Source organism: Lissotriton helveticus, chromosome 6, assembly GCF_964261635.1.
Source record: "Lissotriton helveticus chromosome 6, aLisHel1.1, whole genome shotgun sequence".
NCBI lineage: Eukaryota > Metazoa > Chordata > Amphibia > Caudata > Salamandridae > Lissotriton > Lissotriton helveticus.
The window spans coordinates 1557116551-1557141693 of NC_136067.1; the positions used below are offsets into that span (position 1 = coordinate 1557116551).

The 25143-nt window shown below is 45.6% G+C and overlaps 1 protein-coding gene across 2 annotated transcripts in view; it reads left to right on the top strand.

Annotated features, from left to right (window-relative positions):
* ABRACL (ABRA C-terminal like) overlaps positions 1 to 25143 on the top strand; it is a 113161-nt gene that overhangs the window by 65139 nt on the left and 22879 nt on the right. For both annotated transcript variants that reach the window (XM_078649369.1, XM_078649370.1), the window contains exon 2: positions 5843 to 5908. In XM_078649369.1, coding sequence (XP_078505495.1) covers positions 5848 to 5908 — 61 coding nt within the window. In that variant the 5' untranslated portion in view covers positions 5843 to 5847. The remainder of the gene's footprint in view (positions 1 to 5842; positions 5909 to 25143) is intronic.

Consider the following 25143-nt stretch of genomic DNA (forward strand, 5'->3'; position numbering starts at 1 on the left):
GGTGACAAATGCGTGGACTAGAGTTTTCCTGGCCGCTACTGGGAGGACATCTAACATTTTCCGAAGGGCCTTCATTATGCCAAAGCACTTAACTGCCACCGTCCTGGTGTGGTGATCATAGGAGAGGGTGGGGTCTAGCCATATCCCCAGGTTTTTGACCTCCTCCTTGGGGACGGGGATGGCGCCCAGAGTCTGCGGCCACCAACTCGGCGACCATATCTCTGGAGCGTTTCCCACAATGAGTATCTCAGTCTTCCCGCCATTCAGCTTTAGACAGTTGTTAGCCATCCAGACTGAGAGCTCTTGGAGGCAGGCCGAGAAGTTAGTGGCAGCTACTTCCTGAGATTGGGACAAGGATACGATAAGCTGCGTGTCATCCGCGTATGACACTATGCTGATGCCGTATTTATCAATGATGTTTGATAGATGGGCGATGTATAGATTAAAAAGCGTCGGGCTAGTATTGATCCCTGAGGAACCCCCTGATCTAGTCTGATGTTCTTTGAGTAATGCTGCCCTTGTGATACTTGAAAGCTCCTGTCCTGTAGGAAGGAGCTTAGCCACTTCAAAGCCAGGTTGGTTATTCTTCTCTCCTTAAGGCGCTGAATCAGTACGGGATGAGCCACGGTGTCAAAGGCAGCGCTAAGGTCCAACAGAATCAGCGCCACCGTCTGTCCAGCACCGACCAGCCAACAGATGGTTTCAGTGGACAGAAGCATCGCTGACTCTGTGGAATAAGAGGCTCGGAAGCCTGATTGCGTGGGGTGGAGTAGGCTGGCTTGATTCATGTGATCCGTTATCTGAGCATTAACCACCTTCTCCGTGATATTGGCGAAGAAAGGTAGGAGGGATATAGGTCGAAGATTCTCCAGTTGGCTGGCACTAATCCCTGGTTTCTTTCTAATGGGGACAACCACTGCCTCCTGCCTCATCTGTGTGTAGCCCAGCTATTAAATTAGAAAACCTTTGCTTGGTTGAATCAATATACATCTAACAAATTGAGATTATACAACATTGATATTAGTAGCTCTCCGTGCGTTTCATTAAACATAAGTAGCTCTCAGTGAGGAAAGGTTGGAGACCCCTGCACTAGAAAATATTAACCCACCAGCTCACACTTTTTATTAAAGATGACCACCCGAACCAGCAGATCTTTATCCACTAACAGTACAGTGGACCCTACCCTCAGAAAACAGTGGGACAAAAACATTTACTGGAAATGCACAAACAGGATTGGTGTGTTGTTACACCACCAGTTTACCCAGACAGACCAGGCATTTCTAGATTTCGCTTGATTTGGTCGGGCAGAGAATCTCTTATAACTGAAAATGAAATAATTTTTTTTTTTCTCCAAAGGCATCCAAGTAACGCCTGAAGTCTGCCAATCGTCAGCTGAATAGAACTAGAAGTGCTAAATCTCAATGAGATCTTAGAGTATCTATCTACAGACTGACCAGGATGGCACTATTCTTAGGAAGTTCTTTGACTCCATAATTTTAGAGTACCACACTTACTCAGGCCAAATGAGACACCTAGAACAATACTGCTCTGTTCCTTCTTCTATGTATTAAGGACCTGAGGACTAGGGGGAAAAAAGGCTGGAATGGATAGGTCTGCAGACTCCTCCCAAGATTATAGGAAAGCACAGAGAGCTTCCACCCCCAGACCCCAAAGCCAACTGAAAAACAGGAGAAGATTCCAACAGATGAGAGGCAAGCAGATCAGAGATACAGATCATGAATATCAAAACAGCATGTTTATATACATGAGAATTCCCTGATCCAAAGACATATCCCTTCTCTTCTGAACAAACCTGGCCCCCCAGCCTGCTTCCTGATTGGATAAACATGAAAGATAACATGCCTGAAGAAATTACACATAACACCCCATATCTCTCTTATAGCTTTGAAGAAACAGATGCCTAAACTATGTTAACTGGGAACCTCAAGAATTTATTTGAGAAAGAACCGGAAGAACTTCTGTCCATCACTGGCATATCAGTTTCACTCCCCAAGCTCCATATGTCCAGGCACTTGAACAACACAACGTCCAGCTACAGAGTCAGCTGTATTCCCCTGGACTTCAGCAAAGTTATCACTGGCTTTAGGAGCTTGATGAAAAACTAGGAAGTTACGGATAGACTAAAAAGTGACCTAAATTGGAACATCTTTTGTTCCTATGCAAACTGAAGGAACTGGCGATGTAGAGGCTAACCAGGAATGAAAGATGAGCATCTTTAACTCCACCATCACTGTCCGATTTACCCCTCCAAAAGGGAGTCTCTGAGATGATAAATATCCTCCATTTTTAAGTACCTTTTTAAGAGAAAACCATTCATTAATGTGTCACTGGATGAACACCTCATTTCGTTTGCTTACAAGAAACACAATGCATATAAAACCTGCAGACAAGAAAGGAGCCCTCTCTATTACCCCCTTCTGCAGCAACTGAAAAGTATCCTTGTGCAAAAACACTCGATCCTGTTCTGAGGAAACTTGAAGTTGGGGAGCAATAAATTGGATTAGGCGTGAATAAAGCTTAATTTAGTACCTTGTGTACTTCTAGACGAACTTGGGTATGCAATGTTGTTAACCTCCATTAAAGATGAAAGCGGGAGAGTCTACCAACCGCCTTTCTCAGAGACCAAGATTGAATCAAACATGACCTACCAAGATCTTCCATAACCCCTTTGTTATCTTCCTCTTTAATGGGCTCTTCGCTGGGCGTAAATATTAGTCATGGTCCTGATGTATAAGGTTGTCTTGTGGATCCTTATTAGGGTCTTAACCAGTTGTGTTGGTGAAGGGAACCTTCTTTAGGGTTTGCTCCACATTGACCAATGAAGTAAATGTCCAGCTGTAATTTGAAATGTTATATATATATATGTCGCAAGAAAATATGAGCTTTGGCCTCCAATCAACTTTGTAAATGCCATGTGTGGGCTAGCCGTTAATCAATCCAGATCGGCAAAGGCTTTCCTCTTTCAGCTGAAAATGAAGCATTGCTATTTCTTAAGACGTGTGACTCTGATCGCTTCCCCTTTCAGTTGGGTGATTTTAAAGCTACCCAGTCTGCTCAATGATGTGTGGGAAGCTAAAATATCACGAAGGCTGCCTTGACCAAATTGTAATGTCTTCTCAGTTCCTATTCTTTTAGGTCTTTCCCCCCCTGGCCAAAATCATAGTGAAGGACAGGTTGATGTCAGGAGTTTCTGTCAACATATTAGATTAAAATACAGCAATGCCACTCAGATCATTACTTATTTCTGTTGGGTTTGTTTACTGACATGCAAACCCAGTGGCTGACCATGTCAACAGTAGTCTGAAATGGAGTGCCTAATACTAAACGGGGAGGTCTGATGGTTTTGGAGTCGAAGTAAGCTGCACCCATTGCAGCAAAAATGACATTAGACTTTGACCGCATCAATCCAGACTACTTTTCCAGCTTCCCTGGTGGTCTCTGGTAAGGTGACAAAATCAATAATCTCGAATTATCCTTATTTTCTTAGGGAATATGTGTAAGAGCTTGAACATATTTACAGAAAAAGAGCATGTGCGCAATAGTGTGTTTTTTTTAAACTGGGTTGATCAAGCGTGTATCTGAGTTTCTTCATTTGCTAGTAGAAACTGAGCTTTGATTGTAGAAAGAAGAGTCCTGTTCGGTGGCTCGTCCGGTGTTTGATGTAGTGATGAATGAAGTGTAATGATTTGGACTATGTCTTTCTGGTAGGATTTAATCCAGTAATGAAGTGAACCTTATAATCCACTGTCACTCAGCCTTTGGAGCATACATTGATAGTTAACAGTGCTATATGCTGAAGATCCGTTGGTAAGGAAGGCTGCCAGGCCATTGGAGTCCACTATATTCATGAGTTTGTCCCATATGGCAAATAATGTGTCTTCCTGGAGGGAAACCATTCTTACTGTTAGAAATGGTTAGAGGATATTTGATATATATGCAAAAGCTGTTTTTTTGTTAATAAGCTTCCAAGGAAAGGTTTCACACAAATGGAGCTACCCGAGATTTTCATGCAAAAATAATTTTGTTATGGATCACTCCTGATCCATTTGCTATTGGACTACAGTTCGCTCTGTCTGATTTATCAACTCCTAGTTTCATAAGCACTGAGGAAAGTTTTTAGTTTGAATATATATCTTTAGTTGAGTAAGTTGGGAACTTTGAATGCACATGAAAAAAGTGTCACTGCCTGTTCTCATTTGGAATTCAGATTTTTGGCTGATAGCTTTTCCAAGATGAAGTGAGTTGCTAAGCTCCTGAGAGTAGTTCATGTGTGTGAGGTCCAGTCTTGGGAATGGAGTTCAGAGATGATTTTTTATTGGGCCTTGATTCCTTTGAAATGTGCTGCAAGTGGCGGGATCCCTCGGCTTTCTTGGTGCTTCCTCGTTATATTCAACAGTATATTTTTTACATTAAGGTTGTGAGTTTAATACAACATCTACTTGCCAATGGGGTAAGTGTGAAATTTAATAAAGTATCTATTCCTCCTTGCGCCAGGTTGCTTCATAATCTACTTGTTCTGTAAAAAGAAATATGCTTGTCTCTTTGGTGCCATGTAGTGCGGTGACCAATCCTGGCACCAATCTCATTATATAAGAGCTTTGATAATAGCCTTAATGATTATGCCAGGGCTCCTACTATAGTAAAGTTTGAATACTATCAATTATTTTGCCACCTTTCCTCAGATCTACATATTAGGGCTGGAGGTAGCAGTTAGCAATAGATCCAGGGTTAGAATGTCCTTTGAAATATGTATAAACCTACTAACTAGCCAGATTTAGGGGTTTTCACCAGCTCTTCTCTAATTTTTTTCCCATACTGAGAAAGGTTGGAAATTTACTCTTGATAAGGGCAGAAGTAAAACTTCTTCCAGAGTTTGGGAAAAAAGTGCTTGGAGTGAAAGTGAACTTGTAAGCACTCAAAAGATTTTCACATGAGCAAATCTACACATGCCTGTTTGCTTGTGTTAAAATGCAGTTCACAAATACTTTCTAGGAGTACAATTTCCTGGCCTACTTCTGTAAATTCATGAAAGCCGTAAATCTGCACGATTGCAAGGACATAAACCATAGGTGCACTTGTGTGTCTTTCTTTAAGAATTGGGCCCCTGCTTGGGTCTACCAAACATTTAGTTTTCATGAAAATTCTATCTTTCTCTGTATCGGCTAGCTTCACTGTGAGTGACAGCATTCTTCTCTCTCACAAGGAGCATACCTGCACACAAAGCAGGTTTGTTCGGTGCCAAGAACTACTGTGGCAATGTGTGTTTTTTGAGACCCCAAAATATATTTGCTTTTTGCCAATGTTATAATGGTGAGGGCTCGCCAGCTCCCACAACAATAAAGTTTTACAAAAACTATGTTAAAACTCAACATGCAGTGACAAAACCAAAAGGATGACCATCAATGGTAGACCTATTGGCTTTGCCAATGCTTGTTTTAAATTTTCCCCATAATCTTGTTGAAACTAGTTACACTGATTTTCCTTATTTGAATTTTTTGGGGAAATACTAGCATGCATCAATACAATGGTGATTCAAAGAAATGGTACCTACAATTTCGCTGTAGTTTAGCAAAATGATTTTTCCTAGTAGCATTTTTTTAGTGAACATTCAATTTTGAAAGCAAAGAATCACCAATTTTACTACCAAGCTTCTGCAAATAATTGCTTCTAATCAGAGAGAGCATTCTGGGAGCATTATTCTAAGTCTGATTTTGTTAAAGTTTGCAAGCGTGAAACTCTGTATCAGCAAAACAACGCTAGTAGAGCCACTTGTTACACATCTCAAGTTTACACACAACTGAATGCTTATTTTTTGTTTTAGGAATAATGAACGTGCAGCATGAAGTTCAGCTTTTAGTAGAGGAGATTCAACGCCTCGGTACAAAAGGTGAGAATTTTGGAATTCTGCTGTCTAATTCACAGACTAAAAAAGTTAAAAGTCACAGAATCGCTCGAAGTTCCTCAAGCATTGGTATTGAAAAATGATGAATCTGAACCAACTATAAAAAAAAAAGTCTTACAAAAATTTTAAAACTAGACTTGGAAGCATTACATTATCCACGCCAATATCAAAAGTGGCTTTATTTACTAATAAAACTAATCGGCCTCAACCAGTTAAGAGGTTCGCTTGGTCTTACACTTTCACTTGCCTTGTATACCAGTTTAACATCTAGGTTTCTTATGTACCTTCCTAACTTACAAACAGAAGAATTTATGACTGTGATAGTAAAAAAAACAAAAAACAAGATGGAAACTGCAACGATCCCAAGTAAAAATGGAAACAATCAAAACCTTTTTCTTTAGGCTTTCCCATTGAATTTCATAATGTGAGCGTTCTAGTTTGCAGAGCTCTCCTGGACCATTGGTTGGGTGTGGGGTATGTTGCAGCGGGGCCGCATCACCGTGGACCGGGTGCTGGATACTGAATGGTCCAGAGTTCAGGCCCTGTGAAAACCACTTTGACTAGCTGGAGTGCAAGGAGGAAGGATACAAGAGTTGTGCCTGGATGAGAGGGGGCTTCCTTCCGGCTCGACTTTGCGTATGTGGTGTTTAGGACTACGGTCCCTTTTGCTAGTCATTGGTGATTGAGGAAACTGGCAACACAACATCCTGTGCCCTCCATAGAACACACCAAGGGCTGAGACAGGGAGACACTCAGATCATTGCTTCACTGCTCTGTCTCCTGTCCTCTATCTTAATGGATATGATCTAACTCGATTGTAGTGGGTGTAGGGGGACTGTGACCCCTGGGCTGCCCAGCTGAGCTGAATCCATGTAGGGGAAGAGGAGGGTTCCTCTGGAGGTCACTCCACTGGAGTGTGATGGTGGGGCCATTAAGTGAAGAGTGGGGGCTCTGGGACACATCTTTCCTTTGGAATGTTACGACCTGGATTCTGCCTTGGCTAAATGGTACCCCTCCACTAAAAGCTGACTCTGGAAACAACTCAGTAATGCAGCACCCTGGTTGTTTTTTGAGTGGGTGGCGCAAAGGTTGGTATGATGTTCTCTGACTTACTTGGACTTAAAAGATGGTGGAAAATAAGCAATCCAGGGCTACCCAGCCAACCAAAACTGATCCGTAAACAGTTGGTACCAGGACTGATCTACCATATGACGCATTGGCTACCCCTAAGACTGCAGGGCCCCAAGAAGATGCAATGGAGGGGGCTTGAATCCTGGCCATAATAGAAAAATCTAGCCAACCCCTAATGGACAAAACTGATGCAATCTCACTGGTGCTCAATTTAAGGACCGATTTACCAACAGTAAGTGGGGGGTCGAAGGAAACAAACATTGGTGCAAGAGCTGAAATCTAAAGTAAATTCAAGAACCTTGCTTAAATCCATATCCATATCAGAACTTACACAGCAGTTGAAATATAGGGTTCAGGATGCAAAGGGGATGGCAGAATTGTGTAAGTCCTGATTTGTTGGGGTTTCAGAGAGGGTAGTGGGACATGCCTTGGAAAAGTTCCGGGAAAATGCATCTCCATTGACCTCCGAACTACCGGGCCCACTCACTGTTTTATTGTGGAGAAGGCCCTTGGGGGACATGCTTCCCCTCCACTACCTGGAGCCCCCACCTAGAGCAATCCTGGTCAAAATTCTTGATTTCTAAGGTAGAGCTCTTAACCACCAGCACACAAGATCATACCTGATATGTGGATACACTGATCCGAATATTCAAGGACTACACTTAAAGTCAAGATGCTCCCCAAATCCTTTGAACCTGTAAAACAGAAGCTCAAGGCCATGAACCTTAAACACATGTTGTTGTATCCAGCCATGCTATGAGTGTTGCCTGAAGAGAAATCTCACTTCTTCAGCACTCCATAAAAGGTCGAAGACTGGCTAGAACTCTGCGACAAAATAGAGCCCCAGATTATAGTGCAGAGCCATGCTCGCTGCGTGAGCCCTTTGAGAGGAAGACCACTAGCAAGTGAATTGGGGGCCATTGAGGGGAGGAAGCCTCTCCAGCAGAGTCAAAGAGTGAGATTCAGACACACTAGGACTTTAGAGACCTCCATGAGAGAGAACATTGGCGAGGGGTGCAGGTGATGATCAGAGTCTGAACTAACGCGCCAATGAGTCCGGGTGAAATGGAGGGAGAGTGTGTGGAGGGGAGAAGATTGGGTTCTCCTAAGCACACAATGGGTGGGGCCAATTAATAATTATGGGGCGTAGCTATCTGCCCATTCTCTTGTAAGGGGGTGGGGAGTAGGTAAGTAAGGGACACGTCTTATATATGCTTTGGCCATGTCCTACCCCAAATTTGGGGTGTGAAGTACCGGAGTTGGTTAGTGTAGCTGTGGAGAAATCCCCCAACGGGGCCTACCGTGGTTTTTAAGGTATTACAGGTATCCGGGCCACTGATTTCCCCCACCAACCCAACATTGGATTTGGTTGTAATTAGTTGATCATATAGGTGTTGGATCACTTTTTGTTCAAAGACTGTTTTGATTAGGTGTTAGAACTGACCTAGAACTGACCAGTACATGGTGAACAGTTAGAGCACAAATGAGGGCTGAGATGCTCAAGACACATGAACCAGAGACCACAACTACAACTGACTCAGTAGAAGGCTTTTCTCATTAAAAGAGTAGGAATTAGATTCATGGGATACTTGCATGAATGCTCTAGGAATATAAATGTAATTCATTATATGCTGAAGATTTGTGTTGCTTGCTATTTAGTGTTTTATTTATTTATATATATATATATATATATATATATATATATATATATATATATATATATATATATATATATATATATATATAATAAAAATGATAAATGAAGACATTTAAAAAGTATGTGCAGTGGGTGTGACAATGCAGTATCCTCCACTGACCTAAAACTCCAGGAGGGAGGAGTTCCATCTCTTTGTGTGTATATGCACACGTTAAAAATCTTGTTGTTTTGTTATTTATCGCACATTAAAAAAAAATTGAAAGCCCAAAAGAATGGAAGTGTGGCGAGAAAACGAATACAGATACATTTCTGTAGTAGGGGATCTCTGTGTATAGTCATAATTGAGGAATAGTCCCGCCCATGTGCGTGGACCCCGGAGCAATCAAAAATAATCTCTTAAGGTTTCGAAAAATGCAGAACTGCACAGACACTTAAGAGAGAATTTAAAGACAGATAATGCAGCCTATATCCATAGGCTACACTGTCCAGATTTCCCTTGCTTTAACAGCAAAAACCCCTCTGGAATGATAGAGAGGAAGACCTGGACAGACAAGCCCATAGGCTGCCATTATGTGGCTCAGAACAGGATACTGTGCCTTTAAGAGAACCTTCCAGAACTTCACAGTATCCCAGAATGCACTGCAGGTCCCTTTTACTTTCAGTTCTTTTTTCCGGCTCCTGCAAGCAGGACCCTGGAGCATTGAGCTCTCCCTTTTTAAGGGTTTATTGGTGATTTTTTTCAAGTTATTTGAGTACTTTCTGAAGTACTTTGGTGGTTTTTCTTCCTGTTTGTCTTTTGGTGCACTCTTTTGTTGTCAATATGCCTGCATTATTCGACAAATATCTGGAGTGCTCCAGGAAGAAGGCCAAATCGGACCCACACGAGGTGTGTATCCTCTGCCTTCCCTCTTCTCATGTCCCAGAGGAGTGTGACATTTGTCAGGGCTTTTCTGGCAGGACCCTGAGGGATAGAATGAAGATCAGACTTCAGGGCCTGGAGGACAGAAGGCTGAAGGCAGCAGGTGGGTCTGGAGGGGCTTTCTCTGCCCATGCTGAGGCCTCTGGGGAGCTCCCCAGGGGCAGGAAGACCAGCAAGCGTCACCATTCTCTGTCTGTGTCGATTGCACCGACTACGGCGTCGAGAGGGATGACTACAGTCTGTTCCCCGTCTCCCCGGGGCTCCGGGTCGAAGCGGCGTCGACGTTCGACATCGAAGGAACTGAACAGACCGCCGTCTAGGTCTTTCGGCGGCGTCGTCGAGGACTCTACGTCGAGTGAAGGACCGGCGTCGGCGCTCGCCGTCACGGCGACACCGCCGTTCGCCGTCGTGGAAGAGAAGGTCGTCGTCGAGGGGCTCCTCGACGTCGAGAACAAGTTCGAGGCATGGGAGATCGCCGTCGAGGCGAAAGAGGTCGCCGTCGAGGCGAAGGCATTCGACGTCGAAGAAGGGGCGCTCACCGTCGAGGAGAAGAAGCTCGACGTTGAGGGGCGCTGTTCTTTGACGCCGAGGAGGCGTAGAAGGAGTTCTGGCGCCAGGAGTCAGTCTGACAGGCGTCCAGTGCCTTTGGGAGACGTTCCAAAGTCTCAGCCTAGTAAGGAGGGATAGTCACCGGGCTCGGTGTACTCTGTTGTGTATACCCCTGCTAGGCCGAAGACAGTTACTCCTCCTCCTCCGTCGCCAAGAGGACTTCCTCCGCGGGTTCCCACCCCGCCTCCACTTCCGCCTCCTCCTCAACCTCAGCCTCAACCTCAACCTCAGCTGCCGGCTGACAAGCCGCCTCCGGTTCCTCCGAGGACAGGTTCGTTGCCACGATTTCCGACTCCTCCTAAGGGGACCCCTCGGCCAAGGGCCCCAGCCAAGCCTAAGTCACCCGCCCCGGTCGAACCGGCGGGGCGACCAAAGCCAAGGAGGTCGCGATCCCACTCCGGACTGAAGGGGAGATCGCGCAGTCTCGCAGATCCTCCACGAGGTCAAGACTGCGCCACAGGAGGCGCGGATCACGGTCCTGCATGGACTCTTCCAGGACCAGATCCTACTCCCTGACGTTGTCGGACTCCCCGGGGACGAGAGTGTCTCCTGTGGACGATATCAGTACGTTCCAAGGTGTCCTCCTGAGGGGTGCAGCAAAATTGGGATTCACGGTGATGGCTCCAACACCTACGACGTCCGTGATATTCGAGACGCTGCATAAGAAGCATTTGTCTCGCCCCTTACTACCGCTCGTACCAGGATTGGTAGAGCCTGCGGAGGAGCTGTTCCTCACGCCTGCAGTGACGAAAGCCGCTCCATCCCGGCTTCTGAAAAAGTACAGGGCCCCAGATTCCGATCCGGCCTTTCTACGGATAGACCAGATTCCCGCCTCCGTTTTAGTGACGGCAGCCAGGAAACAACACTCTACCTCTCCGTCTTCTACGTGCCTCCGGATAAGGAGAGCCGATGGATCGACTCAGCTGGCAGGAAAGCCTGTGGGAAGGCATCTACGGCCATGAAGGCCTCTAGCGATGCGGCTCTGCTGGGGCGTTATGATCGTGCCCTGTGGGAATCCCTCCAGCAGTTCACGAACTCCTGCCACGAGATAGGAGGGAGGATTTCCTGGAGATCCAGAAGGAAGGGATGCTGGTTTCGAACCAGGTCATCAGCTCGGCCGCTGATGTCTCTCTTTTGGCGGCCAATGGGTATTGTCATGGGATCAACCAGCGGCGCCATGCTTGGCTCAGGCTCACGTCACTCAAGCCGGAGGCCCAGCAGCGAGTGGCCAATATGCCCTTCTAGGGGAAAACCTTGTTCAGCAAACATGCGGATGATGAGATGGCCCTCATGAAGGCGGAGGCCGAGACTGACAGCTGTGGGCTTGGAGAAGCCCAAAGAAAAGAAGGCCTACCGCCCGTTCCAGAGACGGTTCGGGGCAGAAGGCGAGGAAAGGCTTTGGGACCGCAGCAGCAACAACAGCAGCAGTTTCGGAGGCCCTTCCTGAAGCGCCAGAAGGGTAGAGGAGGCCAACAGTCCTCTACAGCGAACAAAGGCCCGGCTGGGTCTCGACCCTGAGCGGTTACTTCCCCTACATCCGTTACCCGCTCCGGTGGGGGGAAGCGTTCAATTTTTTCTGGCAGAGTGGGGAAAAATTACTCCGGACAAGTGGGTGCTGAATATTGTTTGCAATGGATATAGTCTTCGGTTCACCAGCCCGCCTCCATTGATTCCACTGGTCAGCTCGCAGTTTCAACTGCGCGAGCTCCAGGCGGAGGCCGATATCCTGTCAAGGAAAAGGGCGATAGAAGACGTACCTCTGTCTCAAAGAGGAAGAGGTCTGTACTCCCGGTTCTTTCTGGTTCGCAAGAAGGACAAGAACGAGTTCAGGCCCATTCTGGACTTGCGGCAAGCAAACAAGTGAATTCGCAGAGAGAAGTTTCGCATGCTGTCGTTGCATCAGATTTATCCTCGGCTGTAACGGGGAGACTGGCTATGTGCTATAGACCTACAGGATGCGTACTTCCATGTGCCCATTGCACACAAACACAGGAAGTTCCTGCGATTCCAAGTCGGCGCCAATCATTATCAGTACACAGTACTGCCATTCGGGCTGAAGTCTCTGCCCAGAACATTTTCGAAGTGCATGGCAGTGGTAGCTGCACACCTGAGGAAGAACAAGGTGTTTGTCTACCCGTACCTGGACGATTGGTTGATCAAGGCCTCCTCCTTCTCGGAAGCTCAAACACACTTCCAGAAGACGTGCGTTCTCTTGAACAAGCTGGGGTTGCACATCAACATGTCCAAGTCTGTCCCGACTCCGGTCCAGTGCATACAGTACTTGGGAGCCTCCATCAATACGCTGCCATCAAGCGTGTCTCCTTCGGAGGAGCGACGATTATCACTCCTTCGGAAGGCTCAGGCTCTTATGACCGCTCCATCTACAACAGTGAGGACGGTGTCTTCTCTACTGGGGTCGATGGCCTCTTGTATCTTCCTCACGCCACACACACGGCTCCACATGAGACCATTGCAGGAGTGCTTGGAGGATCAGAGGAAAGTATCTTGGGACGACAAGATACGACTGTCTCTGCATGCTCTTCAGTCTCTGAAGTGGTGGTGTTCAGCGGAGAACCTCCTCAGAGGGGTTCCCTCCCACAAGGACATTCCCACGCAGACTATAGTGACGGATGCATCGCTCCACGGCTGGGGGGCGCACTCCGGAGACCTACAGATTCAAGGGACGTGGTCCCCGACGGAGTCCACGTACCACATCAATTTCCTGGAACTCAGAGCTGTTCACTTGGCACTGAAGGCCTTTCATCCGTCCTTCCGGGCCAACTCTTTGCTTGTTCAGACGGACAATACGACCACAATGTATTACCTCAACAAGCAGGGGGGGGGGGGTCGAGATTGCGCACTCTGTCGCAGGAGGCGCAGGCGATCTGGCACTGGATTCTAGCCAGAGGACTGACGATAACGGCTACCCATCTACCAGGTGTGCAGAATGTTCAGGCAGACGCACTGAGCAGGCTGATTCAGGAAAACCACGAATGAGTCGTAAACAATGAAGTACTAGGAGAAGTCTTCGCAAGGTGGGGGACTCCAGACGTGGATCTGTTCGCCACCGCCGAAAACAGCAAATGCCGAGACTTTGCCTCCAGGTACTACCAGCCGGGGACGCTGGGGAATGTGTTATGGATCAACTGGTCGAACAGCTTTCTGTACGCTTTTCCACCCATTCCCCTGATTCCGGCGGTGCTCATCAAGCTGTCCCAGTCCAGGGCGCGGATGATCCTGATTGCCCCGGAATGGCCCAGGCAGTGGTGGTTCACAGACCTGCCTCACCGGTTTCTCCTTCCTCACATACGGCTGCCGTGCAGGCCGGACCTTCTCACGAAGTTCGGGGGGGCAGATGTTGCACCCCAACCTCTCGTCTTTGAGTTTGGCGGCATGGCTCCTGAGATAGTGCAATATGGCCATCTGAATCTACCAGAAGATTGCATGGACATATTGAAGGAGGCTAAGCGACCTTCCACTAGGACTTCTTATGCTTACAAGTGGAAGAGATTTTGCATCTGTTGCAAGTCCAAGAACTATCATCCTTCCATATCTTCTACATCTGGCGCAGTCTGGCCTTAATGTCCATTCCATTAAGGTTCATATGGCTGCATTGACTGCCTACAGGAAATGCCCTTCACAGACTTCCTTCTTTCAGATCCCTGTGATCAAAGATTTTTTGGAAGGCTTGAAGAAAGTGTTCCTTCCTGTCCGGCTTCCTTCGCCTTCATGGGAATTGAATGTGGTGCTGTCCGGATTGATGAAGGAGCCTTTTGAACCTATTCATAAGGCTTCGTTGCAGCACCTGTCCTGGAAGGCGGCGTTCCTCGTGGCCATTACATCGGCCCGCAGGGTGAGTGAAATTCAGGCGTTGTGTTGCCAAGAACCTTATACTGTATTTCATGCTGCTAAGGTTGTTATGCGTACTCACCCTAAATTTCTTCCTAAAGTTCTATCTGACTTTCATGTTAACCAGACCATAACTTTACCTATGTGTTTTTCAGAATCCTTTCTCTCCAGCGGAAAGGTCCCTGCATTCCCTGGATGTCATGAGGGTGTTGAAATTTTATCTGGATAAAACCAAGGATATTTGTAGGTCAGACCAATTGTTCATCAATTATGGATCAGTCAGGACAGGTCTTGCTACCTCTAAACAGTCCATCTCTAGGTGGATTGTGTCCTGTATACAATTGTGTTACCAAAAAGCTGGTAATACCATAGGGGGTAAACCCTAAGGCTCAATTCCACCAGGGGCAAAGCTCGCACGAATGCTTTGCTCCGTAATGTTCCAATTGCAGAAATCTGCAAGGCGGCCACTTGGAAGTCGGTCCATCCCTTTGTTAAGCATTACTGCCTGGACACTGATGTCAGGGCAGACGCTCAGGTTGGGCAGGCTTCGCTGCGAAATCTGTTCGCACAATAGTGGTGTTATTTCTCTTTTCTCCACCGCCGCTTTGGTGTGGGGATGGGCTTGCCATTCTATTCACTAGATTATGACTATACACAGAGATCCCCTACTACAGAAGGAGTAGTTTCTGTCCTGTAACTCCAGTTCTGTAGTAGGGGTATCTCTGTTATAGTCATAAGCGCCCGCCCTCCTCCCCGGTGGAGCGAGATATTCATGTAAGGAATGCTACAGGTCTGGCGTGTTACGCCTTCAAAAAAAACTGAAAGTAAAATTATTACTGATTATTATTATTACTGAATCTTATATAGCGCCTGGTTACCCTTGGGCATCCCCGCGCTCAACCAGAGAGATACGCTAGCACCATAGTGCAGGAACTAAACAGAAAATAGGATAGTTTTTAAAAGTTTACGGAACCGAAGAGTGCTCGCTTCCGAGCATAAGTGCAGAGGGAGAGAATTCCACAAGGTGGCCACATTTATGGAGAACCTTCTGCCATCGGTTCTAGCCTTCCTCACCCTCTCAACCTGCAACAGATGTTGATGATCAGAACGGAGAGAGCGGGAGGCCTTGTAAGGCTGAACCATATCCCCAAGGGACCTGCAGTGCATTCTGGGATACTGTAAAGTTCTGGAATGTTCTCTTAAAGGCACAGTATCCTGTTCTGAGCCACATAATGGCAGACTATGGGCTTGTCTGTCCAGGTCTTCCTCTCTATCATTCCAGTGGGGTTTTTGCTGTTAAAGCAAGGGAACTCTGGACAGGCTGTGCTGTTTGTGGATTTTTGGTGGAATTTCTAGTTGAAGTACTGGACAGTGTAGCCTGTGGATATAGGCTGCATTATCTGTCTTTAAATTCTCTCTTAAGTGTCTGTGCAGTTCTGCATTTTTCGACACCTTAAGAGATTATTTTTGATTGCTCCGGGGTCCACGCACATGGGCGGGACTATTCCTAGATTATGACTATAACAGAGATACCCCTACTACAGAACTGGAGTTACAAGACAGAAACTACTCCTTCTCAATCTATAAATGTCAAAGTGCATTTCTAAACAGTTAAATGGTCTGAAAAGGATGAGATTGCAGGTCTATGTACGCATGCTGAATCAGTACATAATAATTTTGTGACAACTGGTTAGTTTGGTTTAAAAAAAAAATAGTCAACTGAATATTGGCCTTTTATTTTTCTTCCTGTTCGAGGGTCAAGCGCAGCTAAGCCCAGGCACTGGTAGAACAAAATGGTGGCTGATAGGTGAGGAGGGCGGCAGTAATAGTGGAGACCTGAGCATCTAAGGAGGAAATAGCGTCCTAGTTTCGCTTGAGACCTCCTCTAGATCCCAGATAGACCTAGTCCAAGATCTTCCCTTTGCGAGTTTCCGATCTACCTGTGAATGTGCACTCATGACAGCAGCCAGTTTTCTGTGCTCGTGTCTTTAACGGCATTTCCATTTTTCTTCAGATTAGGTATGTGTGGGCTGACTGCCACAGAATTTACTCTGCTCTGTGAGAGTAGGTGTGTCACTTAATTTTAATACTTTAAGACGCATCAGTCTCTCAGCCTTCAAGTTTCTGCCTTTTCTGAATATAGTGTCTTCTAAGCTTTCTATTCATCTTGTGACAGCACAGCACTTTCAGTCATCACTGTCCTTGGTGCACCTGAGGGTTGTGTCTTTATGTATTTGCACTTTAATTGCAGTTTACTAATTCTGAAATATTTCTGTCTCTTGTGAAAATGTACCCCCAGGAAGTTGGCGTACCTAACATTTTGTTGAATATAATATTGTTTTCAATAAAGGTATTGCTATATTTTTGTTCTTGCCATCTTCTAAATTGTAGCTGGTTAGTCACTTCAGTTGCAGTGTGGTTCACGGTTGTATATCGTCCTAACATCAAAAATAGTTTCAGGGTTAAGATGACTTTTTTCTTCTACATACAGCCACAAAACAGGCTCAAGTGTCTATGAACCCATCCAATGTCACTTAAATAACCCAGAACCACAAACGATCTCACAACTATATGCAAAAAAAACCTATAGGTCGCAACCAAATTGGGATTCTGTACATTGTATTCTTTTATATTGTATCTGTATTCACCTAGTGCTTCACGTTAGTGGACAGTAAGCACGCTAGACATCGGGGAAGTGCTTGGTTGGAAGTGTGTTAAATTGCAGTGACTCCTAGGTGGGAAGTGTTTTGACATCATGCATGAGCAACCAGAGTCATTCTCTTTTCTTCCCTTAGCTTGCTGCAGGAAGAGGAGTAGGGAGCATACACTTTACATTACAATTTATTGTTCTGCTTGATTTTACGGGTTTGATTCACCAATGAATGAAAGCAGAGCAATCAGTATATGGCATGCACTGGACAGAGGAAGTCTTACCAGATCATCAGTATACGATCCCTACAAGGAGGAGAGCAACTCGCAGATGCTGACTGAATACAGCCAACCATGGAAGGTGATCATATTAGTACCCCCCTTGAGCTAAGTAGGAGTATCCTTCAAGCAATACCAGAAGATTCAGGCCTAGTAAGTGCTCTCTTTAGGAGTGCCCAGTAGCGAAAGAGGAGTGACCCACGGGAGTACACTTAATAGCATGCAGCCCAGAAAAGATAATCTAACATGCTGTTTTTCTCCATCTTTACTTATCATTTTCCTTCCTCCTTTTGTATCCTTTCCTTCAATTTTCTCCTCCTTTCCTGCTCCCCATCTTTTTCTCCACTTCTATTCTTCTCTATGGATTCTTTTCTCATCCTTTTCCGTTTTTCAGAACCTCATTTCCACCATCACCTCGTCCTTCCACTAAGGCTTGTCAGGTGTTAGTGGGAGGCATGGGCCCGAAACTTATGCATGATTCTTCTATTTTGGCCAGTGCAAAAAGCGGCCCCATTTTCTAAGTATTCCAAGTAGATCAGGGACAGAGAAAACATGGTGTCTGGCGATATTTAGTGGATTCATGACAAAAGCTGCCTCAATATCAATGAAGGCTTTCTTGTAGTTAAAGATCCACAATGAGTGTTTATGGAGCACACGACCCTGGAAGGCATGGTCTGGCCATAATGCCCTTCTGAACTGACCCTTTCCGCCCCCACCAATCGCCCTGCTTTCTCTTTTATTCCTTTTCATCCCCAATTCTTTTCAACCTCGTCTTCATCTTTTCTTCTCCATATCTTTTCTTTTCTCCCTGTCATCGCTCCTACCCTTTTTTTTTCGCTCATCTTCTGCCTCTACTTTTTATCACCATCTTTTTTTCTGATCTATTTTTTCCATTAATTTTTCACTTTTCACCCCAGTTCTGTCACCCTTATTTTATCCTCATCCACATTCTTTCGATTGTCTTCTCACCACTTTCTCTTCACTCGTCACATTCTGATTTCTTCCACTGTACCTCCTCCTTTGTTTCTTTTCTTCAACTTCTTACCTCTCTTCAATCCTTAAAGCAGCAAATCTCACTATTTTTCAAAATTCTATAAATGTAAACATATCCGTAAAATATTCTGAAACCATACTTCATACACTATTGAACATTTGAGAAATAATATGGAACCGTTAGACTTCCGAGGCAGAGGGATGCAAGTACACAAACACTGCACCTTTTGTACGACCCTGAATTACCTTTAAACAATAGTCGACCAGCATCGCTGTCAGTAAAAAGAACTCACTTGAGCTTAAGACGTTTTACCTCTTTGTGTTAATACTATTTGCTGGCCACTTGCTGTGGCAAAGCGCTCTGAAGCTTCCAGCGCGGTGCCTGTTACACTCATCGTGCTTTATTAATATATTAAAAGAAAGCTTTGTATTTTGGTACGCCTAAAATAGCTGCAAAAGCCTAGAGGCTGCACTTTTTAAAAGGACAGTATTCAGAGAGCTACACTTTGTAAACATAATAGGTTTTATAAGTAAGTTAAGACGGGTTCCTCGGAACCTGGGTTACCACCTATAGACCAAAGACACCTGCAGCCAGAAAACGGCACATTTACGAATATATTTTTACTTTTTTTTGGATGTTCCTGTTTATTGAGGAGCTGTAGGCTTAGCTGATAGTTGTCAACTGGGCCTCACCTGAAATATGGGAGTTGGAGCTGCAATGTCTGCGCTGAGAGATATATTTTTTCAATTCATAAAAGAACCTTTAACTTGGTCTCACTGGATGAATACACCCCACCTGCGGTTACCAAAGGTGCCCCTCCTGGCACCTGCAATGCACATCCGAACATAGCATTGTGGTGTGTGACGCGGGCTAGTCCTGACTCCTGGGCTGCAGTGAGCCTTTCCTCGTTGTCTTGAATTTGAGATGCCGTGGTCTCTATTAGAGCCAGGTGAGGGCAGGAAATATATCAGTGCACGCTGCATTGTTTCTAGGGGCTCGCTGAGGGAGCGAAAGGATGTTTAAATGGTTGTCCGCATTATGGTTATTTGATAACTATCTGTGGGCACTACTAGTGCAGGTTCGGAGGTGATGGGGAACGTAGGGAAACCTATTCTGTGGTAGTTTAAAGGAGCGAATGCCACTGGTTAAACTTTTTGCAAGCATTCCTCCAATCACCTTTTGTGCTGTTTCTATGATGCCTTAAGAGTCTCATCCTCTCTGTGCCGCTGGAACCAAGCTACACCCGACTGAAGAGCCCCAAAAGTGTGAAACCAGCTTTGGGTTGCTAATGTTCCAGTTAAGGAAGGACCTGGCCCGGCATTTCGGTCTGGACTGTTGGGTTAAGACTGATTTGCTTATGGCTGGTTACAAATTGAGTTGGCATGGTGGACGAAAGAATGATGGGTTGGAATGCTGCTGTGTCAGTGGTTAGACTGATTGCTAGCACTCCTCCCATCACCATTTGTGGTTTAAAGAAGCTCATAATTCAGTTTGTAAGTATCCGTAAAGTCTGAACAGTTACCTTGCTGATGCACTATATATCATTACACTTGATCAGGTGCAGAGACGTAGGGAGTGATTATGAGTTTGGCTGTCCAAAGTACCGCCAAACCTGCTGTGGTGCAGCAGCTAACACCGCATCGGCGGTCTTACCTCCCTATTTTGAGATTGGCAGTCCGATAGCTGCAGGCCCACTGTAACCACCGGGATCCGCTGTTCCCCTGCGGTGTCGCAGGGGTGTGAGGCAGTATTATGCTGGCGGTGCTGTTTTGGCACCGGAAAGCATATTATGAGTTTCCTCACTGCCAGCCTTTTCATAGTGATGAGCACTTCATGACAAGGCTGGCAGTGAGGGAACTAAGGGGGACCCACAGGGCCCCCTGGGGCCTCAGTCCATGTGGATCCATCCCTGTGTGTATGCACCCCCTTTCCTGGACGGCATGGACTGCAGAGTCAATGACCTGCAGGGACTTTGGCGCTCCCATTCTGGTGCCTTTTTCAAAGGCACTGTCGTGGGATTGCCAAAGAACCGCCCACCAGACAAGAAAACTCGTAATCTGGTAGGTGGCTGACGGTGGAATTTGGTGATGTGGGAGCAGGTCACGGCGTGGAGGCCCTGCTCCTACACCGCCAAAGTCCTAATGAGGCCCATAGTCATTTGTATGTTCTCCTACCTGAACATGGAATGGCTAGCTGTGGTCTCCTAAGAATCATGTCATCTTTGCTTGTAGCTAAAGCGGCCTCCTATTGTGGAGCTCCGTAGACTCAAATAGTCCGCAGACTATCAACACATTTGGTGGCTGTTTAAATAATATAAATCTTAACTTCATTTTAATGTCCCCTTTGCTGTGTCCTGAATCTTTGGCACGTTGCTTATTCTGCACTCCAGTCATGTAAAATGCAGACTCTGTGGACTCTGAGACGGCAGACCTTGCAAAAAGGGTAGGTTTCCTACATAGTGTGCAGACTATTTTAGATTTTAAAGAGCATTTGGAGTTTCTGATTTAGCGCAGGTAACTTTCTTCCACATGAAAACGTGTAATTTCTTTGGTAGGAGGAGGCACATGCACTATTTTGTGAGTAGGAGAAGACTCTTGTGTTGTCTTGCAGAATGGCACAGTCCATAGATGGAGATCTTCCAGGACCAAGATCTGCAGCTGCACCGATGGAGGAACAAGGGTAGTGCCTTAGAAAGACTGCTGAGGTGGAGAAACCAAGGACTCTGATGGCTGGGATTTCTTCTCCCATCCTCTCAGATAGAAGAAACTAAATGCGTGCCAGGCCACATGTAGGATCTGTGACCAGAAACTAAGCATGGGGATGGCCGGCCAGTATCCATATGGAACATCGACAATGAGGAAATGCCTTTTAAATAGTTATTGAAACATGAAAAAGAGTACTTGAGGTGGTGGAAGGAAAGACTTAGTGTAGAGGACAGGAAGAAGAAAGTCTGTCCAGTGTTCTTTCAGAGAATATGGACAAGAAACAGGAAGACAACCCATGCATGAAAATGTTCACACTCTACTGCATGGAGTGTAAACTCGACTAATGTGTAGAGAATGGATCAGAAGGATTGGTGAATAAAAGCTGGAAGAACATTAACAGAGTGTTCTCTAAAAGTGTCCATTTGTGATAACTGTTAAAAACAAATGAAAACACCTACAAATAAAAAATGCCCCACCCAAAAAATGGTTCTTCTGAGAACCACCAAAAAACAAACATAGAGCTTGCCTCTATTATCTCATATTCCCTGCACAGCTGCCCATGGCAGGTGCACTGTAGTGGCTTGTTAGAAGCAAGGCTTTGCAACCAAGTGCTACTGCAGGCGTAGCAGCCACCCACGAATTGCATGGGCTTCAGTGTGGATGGAGTGAGTTGTGGTTTGCGCCACAAACCATAACTGGTGAATTTGTTGCCTTCCTACTGGGGTGGTACTACATCCTCCCAGTCTGAGAGTGGCGTCCCCAAAGTGCACACCTCAATGCTGTAGAATGAATTGTTAAACGGTGATAAATTAGAACTGCAGCTGAAGAGTTTTTGTTCAAACAAAGGAGGGGGTTGGGTGCAACAAATCATTTGCTTTAAGCCTAGGATCAGAAGGCCATAGCCTCGTACACCCAACCTGGATTACCCCATTTAGCATACCATAAAAGGAGTGCGTTGTCAGTACTTTGGCGGGACTGCGTCCCCCGGCTCTCCAGTGGTGTGAGAAGGGGCTTCAATCGCACTTTTAGATGCACAGACATCCTGCAGCAGGGCACACTAATTTCACCCGCATTTCCCAACTGTTTCCCTGCTGGGGTGGGACTATGTCCCTCTGCTGTCCTGTGGTGTGAGGCAGGGCTACAATCGCGCTCTTAGGCGCACGGACTCCCCGCAGCACGTTACACCAAGAACTGGTAAATTTCAGTGGTTTTTATCACATTTGAGCCAGAATCTTCGTTCAGTTTCTAATTATTTTTTCATATTCACTTAAAAATAACACAGCTAAAGTAAAAGTATGGTTATGAATTTAAACCATAATCCATAACTCGCACAACAGCTGTGCAAGCCATAACTCGCACACCAGATAAAGTGCTTATGAACTCCCCCTTTAGATGATAGATGTGCTTTAGCGCCATTGGGCCCATTTAGTTAGTCTCACTTCAGCTCCTGATACTACGTCTCTGCGTCATTTATTTGGTCTTCGAATAGATCTTTAAACCATGCCTGGAGGGGTCGGACATAGGGGGCTCCAATCTTGCTATCCAATTAGGACCAGGAATTGGGTACCTGACCTACAAACTAGTAATTAGATTCATATAATATGCTATACAAATACAGAGTTATAACCACTAGACCAGTGATACTCAAAGTACGGCCCGGTGGCCGCATGCGGCCCTCCTAACCTTTACATGCGGTCCCCTGAACAGCAACAGCGCTGAGCTGCTGTTTACTCGACTTGGCACTAACATTATAAAAATATATATATATAACAAGCACTTACTTAAAGGTTAATTGCAATTAAACAAAAGGAAGTACCTAGAACATTAACTTTAGGAACACCTTCATTTTTAAAGACCACAAACATGTAAAAGTGCATTTCATTGACCTGTAGAACCATTTCACCTTAGTAAATCAAATTATAGCAGTGCATTCAGAAGTATTTTTTTTTTAAGTGATGGTTTGAATTAAGAAACGTTTATGCCTCCCACCCCTCCACCCTGACAATGCCATTAGTGATTATATCCAAGCACAGGAGATGGTTTTGTACAGCATACATCCTGAAGTCATGTATTTCGAGGTCCTCAAATAATGAAGAAAAAAGCGGGCAATTGAAATAAAACAACTGCTCAGGGTCTCACAATTTGGTCAAGTGGAGAAGCCGGGATTCTTCCCAGGTTTTCTGTTTCTCGCTTTGCAATTGAGTTCAGCCAGTAGATATACATGCTTCGCTTTCACTACGGCCATCACCCCACCCCTGTCCCCCTGGCATGAGTGCACCCCTCGGTCACACCAAAGACCAAACTGTGCAGCCCCCTGGATAATGGTTGTGAGTTCCCATGCACTAGACCAAATCTCCTGAAGAAATTCAGCCAAACAAAATCATACAAACTCAGTTAAAGCTATGAAGAATAGTAACATTAGGATCTGTTGACCAGAGACCTCTCTATTTAAATTCCCATCCCTCATTAATACTCAGTTGGAATGCACAATCAATAACTGAAGATGAGACATAGAGACAGAAAACAGAAATGAGAATGGTTTAGTTTTATCAGTAAATTTGAGAAGAGTAAATACATCAATATCCAGCATTTAAATTGAGAAATGCAGAGCAATCGAATTCATATCTTGTCCATCGATTACCAAAACTATAGGTGAAGAGTTTAGAAAAGGACATGAATCATCTCCGCTCAAAGTTTCTTTCCAAATAAGGGAAGGATGTCTGTGAGTAGTGCACAGAGAAATGCATCAGCCCATGGATAGCCAGTTGATTCTACAATATTGAAAGCTGTCTCTTAGTCCACAAAGAGCAAGATCTCCCATAGAAGGGGAAAGGAAGTCTCTCAAAAAAGAAAGCTTCACCCACCGTTTCATCACACAGCGTATATTAATCCACAAGTTCCAGGGTGGCACCGCCTGGGTCGCCTCCTCTGGTCAGACCATGCAGTCCATTGGTTAGTTCTTATAGGGTGGTTGTCATGCAGCATGAAGAAGATACATTACATTTTATGCTAAAAAGGAGGTGACCATCACGTAAGCTTGTCGAACTGTTCAAAAGAATACGGTTATGAATAATAGTCTTTTAGCAAAGGCACATGAGTGAGTTCAAGAGGACAGTTTCTCATGACAGATGTTCCAGAAATAACAAAAAAGTAGCGGATAGTCCTAGTATGAGCACGGGAACTCTCTCTAAGAAACATAGTTTCATTCCACGTTGTAAGTCCACAAAGCCTTTCTATGAGAACAGACTCCGGCAAAACATGTATTTCCCATCGGACCTTTAGCCACAGCTACAGCTACAGCCCGAACTGCTGAACGGATTTACGCCAAATTTGGCAGAGATGTAGTCCTCAGTTCAGACTAGTGCCTTTTGCTTAAATAGTGTCAATCTGTTCAGTAGTTCCTGAAAAAATTACAGTTAAAAGCATATATATATCTATGGGCGTGGTGGATCCGCGGACTATTAGCGTACCCTGAGTGTATCATAAGCGCACCTTTCTGATCACGCGCTGAATGCTAATTGGCCGTGCGTGGTTGTCAACAATCGAAACTAGGAACTGTTGGCAGCCATTTTGTGCCTCGGTAGAAGCGAGGCTGATCAAGTCAGTGGAACAAGTGTGCAAAATGTAGAAAGGGGGCAGGGTAGAAATACTTTGACCCTCTAGACCTACTTAGGGGGTCCCAGAAGGACCCCCAGGGCCCACTAAATTTTTGTTGTTGTTGAAAAAACGGCAAGTGGCGTTGGGTGTGCGGACTCTGCCGTAAAATAAATAAATAAAATGGAGCTTCTTTCATAATTAGCCCCCGGGGGGGGGCAAATCCCGGGCAAAATTATTACATTTTATGGGGGCCCAGAGGGGCCCCAGGTACCACCACTCCCCGGGGCTTTATGTATTGTGGGAGGGCCGGCTCCTGCAGTGTCCCGGGGTGCCCATCCCGCCCTCCCATATCAAGGAAATCTGTTCTCTCTTTTAAAATCTAAACCAGATTGCTTTTCCACATAGGGAGCTGCATGTTAGTAGCGCCCCATGCGGAAAAGCAATGTCGGCTCCCAAACGCGTAGAAGTTGTGCACGAAAGGCGCTGGAGTCGTGCACCCTACAGATTATGAGGCGTACATACAGCGCGTGCCCACCAGGGGGCCGCACTGAGTGCCGCGCTGGGTGCTCGACTTCTAATTTTAACGTAAAAAATTAGCCCCATCAGTAATTTCTAATATCCCCGGGGACCCCATCCCCCGGGTGTTATAAAAAATGTTGGGGACCGTGGGGGGAGCCAAAATGCCCTCACGGTCCCGCCGGCTCACTGCTTCCTTTGGGAGCCGGCATTGCTTTTTCACATGGGCAGATGCTGACATGCATGTGGAAAAGCAATCTAGTTTGTATTTTGAAAGCGAGAACAGATTTCCCTGCTCTCTCTTTCAAAATCCAA